At 37.8% G+C, this 13,134-nt stretch overlaps 4 protein-coding genes across 4 annotated transcripts, besides 2 other annotated features; 2 read left to right on the forward strand and 2 right to left on the reverse strand.

Annotated features, from left to right (window-relative positions):
- Positions 1–231: 231 nt before the first annotated feature.
- rps1 (40S ribosomal protein eS1) lies at positions 232–1,257 on the reverse strand (the record flags this gene model as incomplete). Its single annotated transcript, XM_001276079.1, has 5 exons — positions 232–375; positions 427–928; positions 999–1,024; positions 1,073–1,157; positions 1,244–1,257. The coding sequence occupies 5 exons, from the start codon at positions 1,255–1,257 to the stop codon at positions 232–234; spliced, it is 771 nt and encodes a 256-aa protein (XP_001276080.1).
- Positions 1,258–2,542: 1,285 nt separating this feature from the next.
- Positions 2,543–3,119, forward strand: ACLA_000660 (transcription elongation factor 1 family protein; the record flags this gene model as incomplete). The annotated part of the gene is made up of 4 exons (XM_001276080.1): positions 2,543–2,545; positions 2,607–2,651; positions 2,700–2,838; positions 2,899–3,119. The coding sequence occupies 4 exons, from the start codon at positions 2,543–2,545 to the stop codon at positions 3,117–3,119; spliced, it is 408 nt and encodes a 135-aa protein (XP_001276081.1).
- A 518-nt stretch (positions 3,120–3,637) lies between these two features.
- Positions 3,638–5,284, reverse strand: ACLA_000670 (U2 snRNP complex subunit CUS1; the record flags this gene model as incomplete). The annotated part of the gene is made up of 1 exon (XM_001276081.1): positions 3,638–5,284. One exon carries the CDS (start codon positions 5,282–5,284, stop codon positions 3,638–3,640), a length of 1,647 nt encoding a protein of 548 aa, XP_001276082.1.
- Positions 5,285–6,188: 904 nt separating this feature from the next.
- ACLA_000680 (uracil phosphoribosyltransferase) lies at positions 6,189–7,097 on the forward strand (the record flags this gene model as incomplete). The annotated part of the gene is made up of 3 exons (XM_001276082.1): positions 6,189–6,349; positions 6,466–6,824; positions 6,886–7,097. 3 exons carry the CDS (start codon positions 6,189–6,191, stop codon positions 7,095–7,097), a joined length of 732 nt encoding a protein of 243 aa, XP_001276083.1.
- Positions 7,098–8,041: 944 nt separating this feature from the next.
- Positions 8,042–8,074: a microsatellite.
- Positions 8,075–10,515: 2,441 nt separating this feature from the next.
- Positions 10,516–11,943: a mobile genetic element.
- The last annotated feature ends 1,191 nt before the right edge of the window (positions 11,944–13,134 follow it).

The following is a 13,134-nucleotide window of genomic DNA, read 5'->3' on the forward strand; positions in this document are numbered from 1 at the left end:
AAAACCCACACCATGCCTACTTTGTTCATGATGGACCTATGAAATGATGAAAGCCTACCATATATTTTTGACACCAACACCCTTCTTATAGGACATAGAATTCAAGGGCATCATAAGTCGACTAAGGACACAGTGCCATAACAAATATCTTCGCCCCAGTTAACTCATAAAAAGCATCAGATATGCCGAGACAGGAACTAGTCAAGACCCGATTGCCAGCACCCTGGTCAATCAGACGCTCTCCAGGACCTGCTCCTTGAACTCTCTCTCAACCTTCTGGCCCTTGTCATCGGTCGTAGATTCGCCGTGCAAATTAAGCAGAGCGCCCAAATCGAACTTGGGAGCCTTGAGAAGCTTGACCTTGCGGATGTGGACCTAGCAACAAGTTAATATACTGGGTTAGAGCACCGGGTCCATATCACGCACATTCTGCAAAGGATAGATTCCCTGTGTTGCCTTCTCAATCTCACGTCCGATGACCTCGGGGATGAGCTTGTGGGTCAGCTGCGCGAGAGAGCAGCTGGCAGCCTCCCTTTGCATGATTTCGGTCATCTTCTTCCGAATGGCGCGAATCTGAGACGAGCGAGCATATGTGGTCTTCTTGATCTGGTTCGGCCGTCTCTTGGTGAAGGCGATGGCGAACAGGCGCAGGAGGTAGTCGTCCGTCGTCTTCACAGTGACATTGGCTTCGATCAGCGACTGCCACTTCCGCACAAGGGACCGGAGTTTGTCGGTTGTGAAGTCCAAGCCGTGGAAGTTGGTCAGACAGTTTTTGCCCTGAATTTCATCCACACGGAGCTTCACCTTGCGAAAGGCGTGGTCTTCATCGTTCTGCAGATCGGCGAGAGAGACCTCGAAGATGCGGCCCTTCAGCGAATCATTGGCATTCTTGAGACCGCTGGTTCGGTTGACCAGAGTCTTTCCAACACTTTTATATTGTTAGCAAATGTATACTGATCTCTTCGGCCGGGTTGTTGGGTATTACGCCTGAAACGTACTCTCTGATCTGGAAAGTCGAAGGGGCCTGGCATATCTTAGCATCTGCGAAATATACCACCGGAACTCAACTGACCTTGACAGAGTACTCGTCTTTTCTAGTGAATGGATCAACGGTCCTCTTCTTGACACCCTTCTTGCCCTTGGACAAGCGCTTGTTCCTGTTTAACGATCAGTATCCGAATTCAGGACGCCCCAGACACATAACAAGAAGGCCCGAGAGAATTGCAAATTCGAGGAGGCATACTTTCCAACCGCCATGATTGCGACTCGGGTCTATCTTACAATGCTTGAAGACAGACAGGTATACACACCACGGGCTCTGGTGCTGGGAGTCGTGTCGATAACCACTGTGCTGCAGTGCGGCAGAATGGTAAAATGAATTTGCTGTCCCACAGAAAACTCGGCTAAGCGAGACGTCGGCCCTATCGTATGTATTACATAATATACGCTGCTCCACAGAGTCATGTGACATTTTAAGCCCAAACCCAACTTGACCCCTTCGAAGAGGATTGATAGGTAGTCTAGACTAAACTATTCCGTACTGGTTTGTTCTCATTCTGAAGACTTCCGGAGTTATGTCATCCAAAATTATAGCCGTCCACAGTAATTCAATCCTCGGTGGACTCGAGCAGTCAGTACCATGAACAGAGACCTGCTTTATCCCCCAAATTTCAACTCCAGACAGCCCATTGCCCTGCGGTCGGCATTCAATCCTATCTTTGTAACTACAATCTGTACCATACCTACCTACCTGGACTGCGCATTGCTGCCTTTTAGGGTAGTATACCCTGTGAAATCCTATTACAGCCATCTAAGTCCTAACCACATTCTGGACATAAGGTTTTTTAATGACCTGCCAGATCATCCAATCTACAGTAATGACAGAGAACAAGTGAATCTAATAGTTCCCTCGAGGAAAGTTACTTGAGAACTGGAATATGCTACAGGAATTTTGTCTGTGTACTGGCAGTGATAATAATAGGTAGTAATCAGGACATTTGGTATTCCGGACTCTTTAGAAAAACACCTGGGTTACCTACCGTAGTGATCCATATTAGTGATAACCCCAGATATCCAATAGTAATAAGGTGTATGTGTATAGACTACTACCTACCTATGGAGTACATAAGGTAGTACGGACTACGGAGTATATTAGTATATTACCCCTGGTTGTTCAAACTTCACACATGGACCCACCTGACCTACTTGGACCTATCTACTACTAATGTATGACTATGATGCACATCAATAAGTTTTGAGGTTACTGAGAAAGATTCTTCTACTAATACTAGCCACCTTACTACTATTTCATACCACCACCTGCTGGGCTTCAACTTCCAGGAGTATCTACCTCTTGGCATTTTCTGATACAAAGGACATAGTTATTGACTGTGCCATTCACAGAAAAAGTGGGTTTGGTTTTGTGATATTCAGGAATAAAACCTCATTGCGTTTACACTAATCATCAGTGGCTGCTGGTACTTCCCTTTTTCAATTTACGGAGATAGCGCCCTTAGTTTGAGCACTTATTAAATCAGAAAGCATGGTTTGTGATTTTCTCAGAGAGAAAGTTGTTATTGCAATTCTATACTAACTCTTATCAACAGGGGAAACGCAAGAAGTCCAGTCGTCAGCCACAGCAGCCGAAGAAGGTAATATTCCTCTCTAGTTTAATTTGATCTGTACTGATATCACTCCAGAAAGAGCCACTCCCGACCACTTTTGCCTGCCTCTTTTGCAACCATGAGAATTCTGTCATTGTCAAATTAGATAAAAAACTAGGACTTGGAAATCTTACGTGTAAAGTTTGCGGGCAAAGATTTCAGACCGGCATCAATTGTACGTCTCTTCTCCAGAATTATCACCGATGGAATTACTGCTGATTGTGATATACACCAGATCTATCGGCTGCTGTTGATGTATATTCAGATTGGGTGGATGCATGTGATGCAGTTGCGAAGGACACTGCAAATAGATATGTTGATGGCCACGACAATCACAACGGCGAGGATAATGGCATACGTGGTATCCATTCTCATGAGCATTCTCTTCCTTCCAGTAAATGGGGTGACGGACCTGGGGATGGCGAGGAGATTGCTTCCTATCTTGATGATGAATGATCGATCTTGCTGCAGAAATCATGAGAGGGAGTATACCAGAGCTTCTGGTGGATCATCAACATATCTTTGGGCCTGCATTGAAAAGGAAAAACGAAAGAAAGAGAACCGAGAATAAGAATGGATGGCACACAATGGTTTGACTTGTTCCTTTTTCTGCGAGTATTCATTTTAGTGGTTGATTACATAGTCTTGTGCTGAAAGCTGCTATCGAGGAAGTACATACTTTGCTACTCGTAATAGCGATATAGCCAGCTGCTCGACATGCCCAAATCAATCACTTCGCGTATTCGAAGATGACGCCTACATGAAGTTGATATCTCCTCTCTTAATGAGTAGCAATGGAACAGACTGAGGTCATGATTATGGAGCATAGCCTTAATTAAGCATCCTGTATCGCATAACTTCACAATACAAGGTCTTAGTCAGTCCATATTTCAGATAATCAGCTACTTGTCGACGAAGGGGGTATGATGCGACTATGCCCAGAAAGGCACCTGATCCAGCACTAAGATTGCTTTTCAGTGATTGCGTCTTTCTTCCTCCTTCTTCAATCTCTTCCGACTCTCGTGGGCAATCATGTCGCTTAGATCTTCCTGAAAGTCCCAATTCTGGGGCGTCTCATGGGTTCTATGCGATTCGTAAAGATTCTGAATACGCTCTTTACTGATTCCATCGCTCGTTTGCAATGCATCTGGGTCAACAGATACATCTATATCACCAGGCTTTTTGCGCTTGCGATTTTGGTCGTCAGCGCCAAGCACAGGTAGACCTTCTGGTGGGGCCTTGAGATCATATACTCTGTCAGCCCCGAAGAATCCCTGTACTTGAGTTTGCCTCTCAGGAATGACCTGAAAAGCACTTCGACGGTTCGCGGATTCCTCAGTTTCGGTGCCTCGGTAAGTCTTTCGAACATCAAACTCGCCAGGGATGGTATCGGCCCCAACAAATTCGGACTGAGTCATTGAGGCTATGCCGCTTGGGGTTTCCAGCCCGCTGGGTGTTTGCGACCCAGTTTCTGTGTCTATGTCTTCCTCTTCACTTTCGTCATCACTCTCCTCGCTATCGTCTTCTGAAGGCTCCGGCGCCTGTAGCTCGCCCCAAAAATCTCTCTCAACGGGTTCCCCTTGCTGAGCCGCCTGTTGTGGCTGTAGCACACCAAATATGTCGCCACCATAAAGAGGCCGATTGTGTTCGTCCACTGGTGGCTTTCCATAGCCACCGGGATGGTAACCCCACATGGCACCTGGAGGCGGCGGGGCATTAAGACCAGGTATTCTAAGCGCAGGGTATGACGGAGGTGGCCCATATCGCTGTTGGTTGATTAACCACGGCGGAGGAGCACCCGGCGGCATGTTCAAGGCTTCTTTCAACTCAGGGCTGAGATCACCAGGGCGCAAGTGTTTGAGGTTCGTTTCGTATTCTTTACCCTCATAATATACTTCCCCATACCGGGTCAATTCAGGTTTGGTTTGGAATCTGAAAAAAGCCTCGTAAAGTTTTTGATAGTCAATATCCAACCGCCCCATTTTGGGTTGTACCCTTTCTCGTTGCTTCTGTTTCAAGCTCGCTTGATCCTGTTTTTCCAGAGCAGCATCTCTCATTTCCGAGATTCCGGTCTCCTGAATAAACCTGGGCAATGCAAAAGGGGGCTTTTCGACCCCGCGTTTGGATGACAGATACTCTCTCTTCAACGACCAATGCGGAGGAACAGGGACCACATTTCTATGGGCTTTGATGTGGACGAGAAGGCGAGGATCAGAAGCTGAGGTATCCGTCCAATCGACTATCTCTGGTCTTTTGACCATTGACTTTAGTTCGGCGACGGACAGTTTGCTCAATTCTTTGCGCTTTTTTTTTGACAGCTTAGGTTCGTCTTGTTCTTCGTCTGGAATCTCGTCGTCGTCATCAAAGTAGACTTCCGGTTTTTCAAGCTGGCCAGACCGTTGAATTTCACTCTCAGTGTCATCAAATTTGCCAACAATATCCTTGTACATCCGCCAGAGCATATCACCAGGATCCGGGGATGCGTCCCACGGGGATTTCACGCGGACATCTTCGGTCTCTATTGCGGGTCGCGATGTTGACGTTTCGAATATTTTTCGAGGCGCGTCGATATCTTCTGGAACGGCCTTGCAGGCGTCAGCTCCCAAAAACACCAAGTTCATGGAGTGTTGTAAGCGTACCTTGCCCTTTAATGCCTTTTTTCTTGCCCTTCTGAGCTGATTTTTGCTGGGCTTCATATTAATTGTGTACAAATTCACTTTTCAATAAGATTACTTTTGGTTGAATAGTTTGAAATTGATACACAGTGGTATGTATGGAAATGATATTTTGAGCTTGTTAGTAAAATGGTTTGCTTTATGGTGCCAAAATGCGAAAATATGCATGTTCCTCGGAGAAAGTATGAGTAAGCATATACGGGAGCTATGGTTCATCTACTATGGATGGGCCAAATCGTTGCTTGCCCCAGATAGGAAGACAAATCCCATACTTTAAAACATCCAAGGACATTACATTACCCACAGGAATATCAAAGAATGTTAATCTTTAGAAAATGCATAAAGAAAGCAGGGCGACTGTAGTAATTTCATAGCCAGCTTATGGCATTTATTCATCCTCTAACAAGCTTTGATAATTCCAATGTAAATTGGAATTGAAGAGTAGTTTATTCTTCAGTCCCAGACTTTCCTTTATCAGGCAGTTATGTGTCCTGTTCTATAAGAATATACCTACTCACTTGATCGCAATAGCATAGTGCTTTCAGCCGTCTGTCAGGACTATTACTTAGTTACTCGGTATGTTTTATAAGTTATCTATCTTTTAGGAAGAAGTCGAATGAAGATATGATATGCATTATATGGTATGCCAACTGATGTGCTTGATAAGGTCACTGCCCACGAGCTAGTTAGGTAGTCAGCAACTACAAATTGCTAACTCTGTCACATCTATATACACCCCACCGTGACACAACACACTGTATGTACCCCATTGCATTAATATCTCTTTTGCCAATCGTTCTTAACCTAGCAACTTAGAGTCATACTCCTGGGCTAGGGACAAGTGTGATTCATGATGAGTGAGGGAATTAAACCGACGCCTTCTCCTGCTCAAGGCGTCGGGCCAATATATAGGCCTGAGATCGAAAAACCTACAGCAACAATTTCGAAGGACGTTTCTTATGAGAATGTCCATATTCTACCACAGACCCCTCAATTGATAGCACTCCTGACGTAAGGCAAACTACTGATCATGTAGTCCATTGTCGTCGACCAGTCGACTTCCCCTTTTGGACATCATGATTCGAACGTTATCGTTCATGGTGATTTCACAGGCTAATTGGCCGCAGAATGATCAGGGACAAAGAAACAGCTCGCGCTGATTTCATTTTTTACTCGAACAGAATCATTCGCCTTTTGGTAGAGGAAGGGTTGAACCACTTGCCAGTTGTTGAGCAACCAGTAACAACTCCCGTTGGCCGAAAATACCTCGGTGTTCGGTTTGAAGGGAAAATATGTGGTGTCTCCATCATGAGAGCTGGTGAGGCAATGGAGCAAGGCTTGAGGGACTGTTGCCGCTCCGTTCGCATAGGGAAAATACTAATCCAAAGGGACGAAGAAACCTGCCAGCCAAGGCTGTTCTATGAAAAGCTTCCGACCGACATTGCCAATCGCTGGGTTCTTCTACTCGATCCAATGTTCGCAACAGGTAATTACGCCATGCCAGTGACCTCGTGAAACATCATGTTTCCATTGTTGATACACTATAGGGGGCTCTGCTACGCTTGCCGTCGAGATACTCAAGTCAAAAGGTGTTCCAGAGAATCGTATACTCTTTCTCAATCTCATCGCGAGCCCATCGGGGGTTGCAGATTTCGCAGAACGCTTCCCCAGCCTGAGGGTAGTGACAGCATTCATTGACCAGGGCCTAGATGAGAAAAAGTGGGTTCAAGTATATGCAAACCGATACCCCGTTTATTGACCATATCGGCAGATATATTATTCCAGGCTTGGGTGATTTCGGTGACCGTTATTACACATTGTAAATGGCACGCTGGTCAGTAGCCAACTTTCTTATTGAAGTGTATGTCCTGCACAGGCTATCTAATCGTAGTTGATGGTGATCTGGGTACTGTTGTATCTATGCCAGACTCACATTGGCAATCATAATTCTAGAGCTATTAAGTATTTATTGGTTTATCCAATCCATAAAACCATGTCTAAACTTGATAGTATATGCTTCAGATCTAGATCATCTACGGAGGATCTAATCTATATAGATAAGGGAATCTCCCTGGCTGATGCCAAAACACCCCTACTATTCATTTTTAGTCAGGTGAACACTAAAGATTATATCCAACTACTACCTACTACAGTCTACCCTGGTTATTTCATTGGTATGTTTTTTATTCATAGGCTAAGCAGGGGACCAGGGGTCAGGTAATAAGGTGTGAAAGGATGTACTGTGGTCCACCCCAGTAAATTTGTTAAGTCAGTGGGCCCGGCAGGGGGTATAGGCGCTTAGGGCTTCCACCTTACTGCCTTCCTAATTAGATATGAAGAAATCTTCATATCTTTGAGATCTAGGGAACAGGCCGCGTGAGCTGGGCGGCCAAGCCCCCCAAAGAAACACATCAAAATCTACTCAGATAACCAGAGCGCCCTATGCACACTAAAAAACCCCTAACAGGGGACCAGGCAGTATCTGATCTTGGCAGTAATTAAACTACTTAACTAGCTGCACCCTATGACTAACATATCTTTTTACTAGCTGACAGCATACTATGGGATCCCTAGAAATAGGCTAGCAGACTAATAAGTGAAGGAGGTAATAGCCTAGAGGGAGGATAGCTAGTATAGAGGCCTTACTATAGTTATAATATCTAACTACTCTATATAGGGCCCCCTTGATATATAGATTTACTAACTAATAAGAGACTAATAAGAGACTAATAAGAGAAGTAATAATAATAGTTAAAGTAGGGTATCTCTCTCTACTATATCCTTCTAGAGGTATTAGCCTAGTCCCTAAAAATCTATAATAGCCTGTCTCCTATAGAATATAGTATACTAGTATATATATAGATAGATAAGATTAGCCTAAATTACTATCTTTTAACTATTAATTAGACTAATAATATAGTATACCTATATAGATAGACCCCTAAGATAATCTATTATATATTACTTAGCTATATCTAATATAATAATTTATACTAATAAATATAGGTAGATAGGGCCCCCTAAGATATAATAGAGGCCTTAATAGAGGTAAGGAATACTTACTAGACTATATAATTCATACTAAATACTAGCTAGCTAATATATCTAATAGAAGCCACCTAGTTAGTATAGGCTAAGCTAGATACCCCTAGGAATATCTAACTACTAAGAGTACTAGTAGATAATAATTAATACCCTATTTTTATTATATTCTTATATATTTTCACTCCTAGCAGAGGGTGCTAGCACCTATAGCCCTAACTAATATATATAAGTATACTATATTAGGCTGCTAACTAGTAACTATATAGAGCTATTACCCCCCTAATCCTTATAACTTAAGAACTTATGATTCTAAACTAAATTGGCAGTTACACAGTGGGGCAGGGGTAGGGAGATAGGTGCCTAGGTGGTGGATGAATACTAAGGGATACTAAGGGATTAATAATACTGAGGGATAAAACTATATTAAGGGATGGATGATAATAACAGGGAAAGAAGGATAACAGTACTAATGTTAGGAATGGTGCCAGAGAATAGTTCCACTAAACAAGCCAGGCAAGGCACCAAGGCTGCACCCTAGTAAATAGTAGGGCTAGTCTAGTATGTGATAGTCTAGTGTAAAACCTTACTGGTAAAGGAAGATTCTATAGATTAGTAATTAGTTCTTCTAGTAATAGTAATATAACTCTATAATCTCTTCACACTAATCTATTACTATCTTCTATTAGATATTATACTACTTTTATAGTTCTAATTACTTCCTAAAATCTAATCAGCCTACTAGAATACTATAAGAATACTAAATATCTATAGCTAATCCACTCTAGGACCCCCCCTCTAGTAAATACTAGACTAAAGAACCTAATATAGTAGAGAAATACCTTAAATTACTAAGGAGGTTACTAAGATAATAGAAATAACCCTAGATAGAAGGAGGCAGCCTAAATCCTAAATCTAATAAAGATAGGATAATAGTAAATAAAACCTAAGTAGTTAGGTTAAGAAAGAAGATATCTAACTTCTCCTAGAAGAAGAATACTATCTAGAGCTAGAAATCTAAAGAATAGAAATCTAGTAATAGCTAAATAAGAAATAAGCTTAATTATAGGATTATACCCTAGAAAGTACTAGAGAAACCCTACTACTAAAAAAATAACTTTAGTAGATAAGGATATACCTAAAGTAATAAAAAAAATAATCTATATAGAATAACTAGAGAAATCTATAAATATAAAACTATTTGTAGGTATAATAATATAAGAGTATATCACCTTTATAAACTAAATATAGGCATACTTTAAGGAATATCCTAGCTAGTTTAAATCTAAAAATAATTAGGTATAGGTAGCCTTAGTCTAACTTATAGAAAATTAATATAATAAATAATATATATATAAGGCTAAATTATCTAGACCCTTTTAGTAGGCCAACTTTATAGACTTTTATATATACCTAGTTATGGCCCTGGAATGCCTATATAAGAAGGCTATAGTCTGATTTTATAATACTATTTAAAAACTATAACAAAGTATATAGGAATTTATAACCTACCTAGATGATATTTACTCTTAACTAGCTAAGCTAATACTAGACTTATACTATAAAGATATCCTATACTCCTATATCACCCTAATTATTTAAGCTAAAGTAGTAAAGTTTTCTAATATATTAGAATCTTTAGAAGCCTATATCTCCTACCTAGTTATAATTAAGGATGGCATCCTAGAAAGATAAGAGATATTATAGAAAAAATAATGTAATTAGTTAAAGTAAGCTCTAAAGCTAGAATATTAATACCTATCTAAACTAGAAGACTATAGACTAGGATAGTAAGAATTCTAATATATAAGCTTAATAGAGAATTACTAAAGGAGGGACTCTTTAAAGAAGAAATTTTCCTACTCTTCTAGGAGAGATAAAATAAACTAGGCTTACTAAAAGTATAGATAGCTTAGCTACTAGATATATAAATATACTAAACCCTAGAGAAATAACTAGCTAAAAAACTAGGGCACCCTATACTCTATACTATAGTAATATTAAGAGTTAGAAAGAATTCTAATAGTAGTAAGATACGTATCTACAAATCTTTATTATAGTTAAATAAAATTACTATATATAGAACCCTAATTAATTACAGAGTAGAGAGGATCTTTATAAATTAATAGTAAATAAAAAAATTCTTATTAGAGGTTAAAGAACCCCTATAATTAGTATAAGCTATTAATAGATACTCTATAACTTCCTATAGTTAAATTAAAATTATTAATTCTATAGGAAATACTAGGCCCTAGGAACTAGTCATAGAAGTTATTAATATAGTTAAGTATAACCTAATCTTAGGTATGGACTGGCTAAAAGCTACTAATCTAAATATTAAGTAGAAAAAACTCTTCTAGTACTATTATAATAGGGATTCTAAGAAAAAAGAACCTAATATTAAGATGATATTAGTAGTAGAGGCTATGAATAAATTAAAAAAAGATATATTCCTATATACCTTAGTTATTACTCCTAAAGGAATAAAAAAATCCTTAAGGTTACTAGTAACCTAGGAGGGCTTAGGATCTAAGGAGGTACTACCCCTAGAATATAAAGAATATTAAGATATATTTAGTATAGAGTAAGCAGAAATTCTATTATAAAATACTATATATAATTATATAATAGAGCTTAAGGAGAGTAAATAACCCTTATATAAGCTATTATACTTACTATCTTAGGAAGAACTCCTGATCCTTTAGAAATATATCAAAGAATATCTACAGAGAGGATAGATTAGGCCATCCAAAAGCCCTATAAATACTCTGATTTTATTTATACCTAAGAAGGATAGTAGACTATAACTATATATTAATTACTATAGATTAAATAAAATTACTATAAAAAACTATTACCTATGATTACTAATAAGTAAGTTAATAAATTAGCTAGCTGGTGTATAGATTTATACAAAGCTAGATCTTTATAATATTTATTATAGAATCTATATTTAGAAAGGAGATAAATAGAAAACCATATTTTATATAAGATATGGATATTTTAAATATACTATAATACTATTTAGCCTAGCTAATGCACTAGTAATATTCTAATTATATATTAATTAAGCCCTAAGTAATCTGCTAGACACCTACTATATAGTATATCTAGATGATATTATGATTTATTCTAATAATATAGAAGAATATATATAATATGTCTGTGAAGTACTAGCTAGACTCTAAAAATATAGACTCTATACTAAGAGGAGTAAGTATAAATTCTATACTATAGAAATAAATTTCCTAGGCTTTATAGTAAGAATAGAATGTATAAAAATATAATAAGACTATATTATTATAATTATAGAGTAGCTAGAACCTAGAAATATCTATAAAATCTAGTAGTTCCTAGGCTTTACTAATTTCTATTAGAGGTTTATCTCTTATTACTCTAAAATTACTATACCCTTCTCAAACATGATACAAGGGCATAAGAATATAAAAGGGAGAAGCTATAAAGTCTAAGAAGATAGGAGAGAATTCCTTATCCTAGAAGTAAGATATACTTTTTAAGATATAAAATACTACTTTATAAAAGCCTTAGTGCTATACTACTTTAATCTATGCTTAAAACCTAAATTAAGTTAGATACTTTAGGATTTGTGATTACTAGAATCCTAATATAGTAATAAGAAGATAGATAATAGCATCTAGTAGTATACTAGTTATAGAAACTATAAGATATAGAAACCTGCTATAATATATATAATATAGAAATACTAGTAATAGTAGAATATATTAAATACTAGTATCACTATATTAAGGGTAATAATAATATAGTAGAAATTCTTACTAATTATACTAATCTATAGACTTTCTTAATAATAAAAACCCTTAATAGATACTATATAAGGTAGACAGAATTCTTATATATCTTTAACCTATAAATTAATTACCACCTAAAGAAAAATAATCCTATAGATACACCTAGCTATTACCTAGACTATACTTAAGAAGTAGAAAGGCTATCTATAGACTCCTTAATAGAAAAACTCTAAGAAAAAATCTAAGATAGCTAATATCTTAGAAAAGCTAAACTAATAAAGGCAGGCCTATTATAATAAAGTTATAAACTATGTAGACTTAACTAGTAGTACTAAAGAGTAAGATTATAGAAAATCCCTGCCTAACATAAACCCTACTAATAATAATATAGATATCCTAGATATTCTATTATCCTATATAACTATGAAAGCCACCATGCTATATAAAAGTATATATAATCCTAAATTAAATATAGCTATAATAGACCTACTATATAAAGTATAGGAAAAATACCTAAAATATAAAGAGATACTCTAAGAAGTAGCTCAGATATAGCTAGAATAATACTATAGCTTACTATAGATAGTCTCTAAAGATAGAATTATTAGGTTTAAAACCTATATCTATGTACTAAAAATAGAGATAATATACTAGGAAATTCTCTAAAGAAATTATAAAGACCTATATAGTAGATATTTTAGAGAGAACTATACTTAGAATACTATCTAAAGCTAATACTTTTAGCATGATATAAGCTTAGAAATTAGGGAATTTATCTAATAATATACTATCTACTAAAGGATTATAGTATATAGGTATAAGCTATATAGACTTTTATAACTACTATTAATCCTAGAAAAGCTAATAGAACAGGCTAGTATAGATTTTATAACTAATCTATTACTATTAAGATAGAATAAGGAAGTTTATAATTCTATATTAGTTATAGTTAACTTATATACTAAATTTATAGTATAATACCCT

This window comes from Aspergillus clavatus, genomic scaffold (genome assembly GCF_000002715.2).
Source record: "Aspergillus clavatus NRRL 1 1099423829750 genomic scaffold, whole genome shotgun sequence".
NCBI lineage: Eukaryota > Fungi > Ascomycota > Eurotiomycetes > Eurotiales > Aspergillaceae > Aspergillus > Aspergillus clavatus.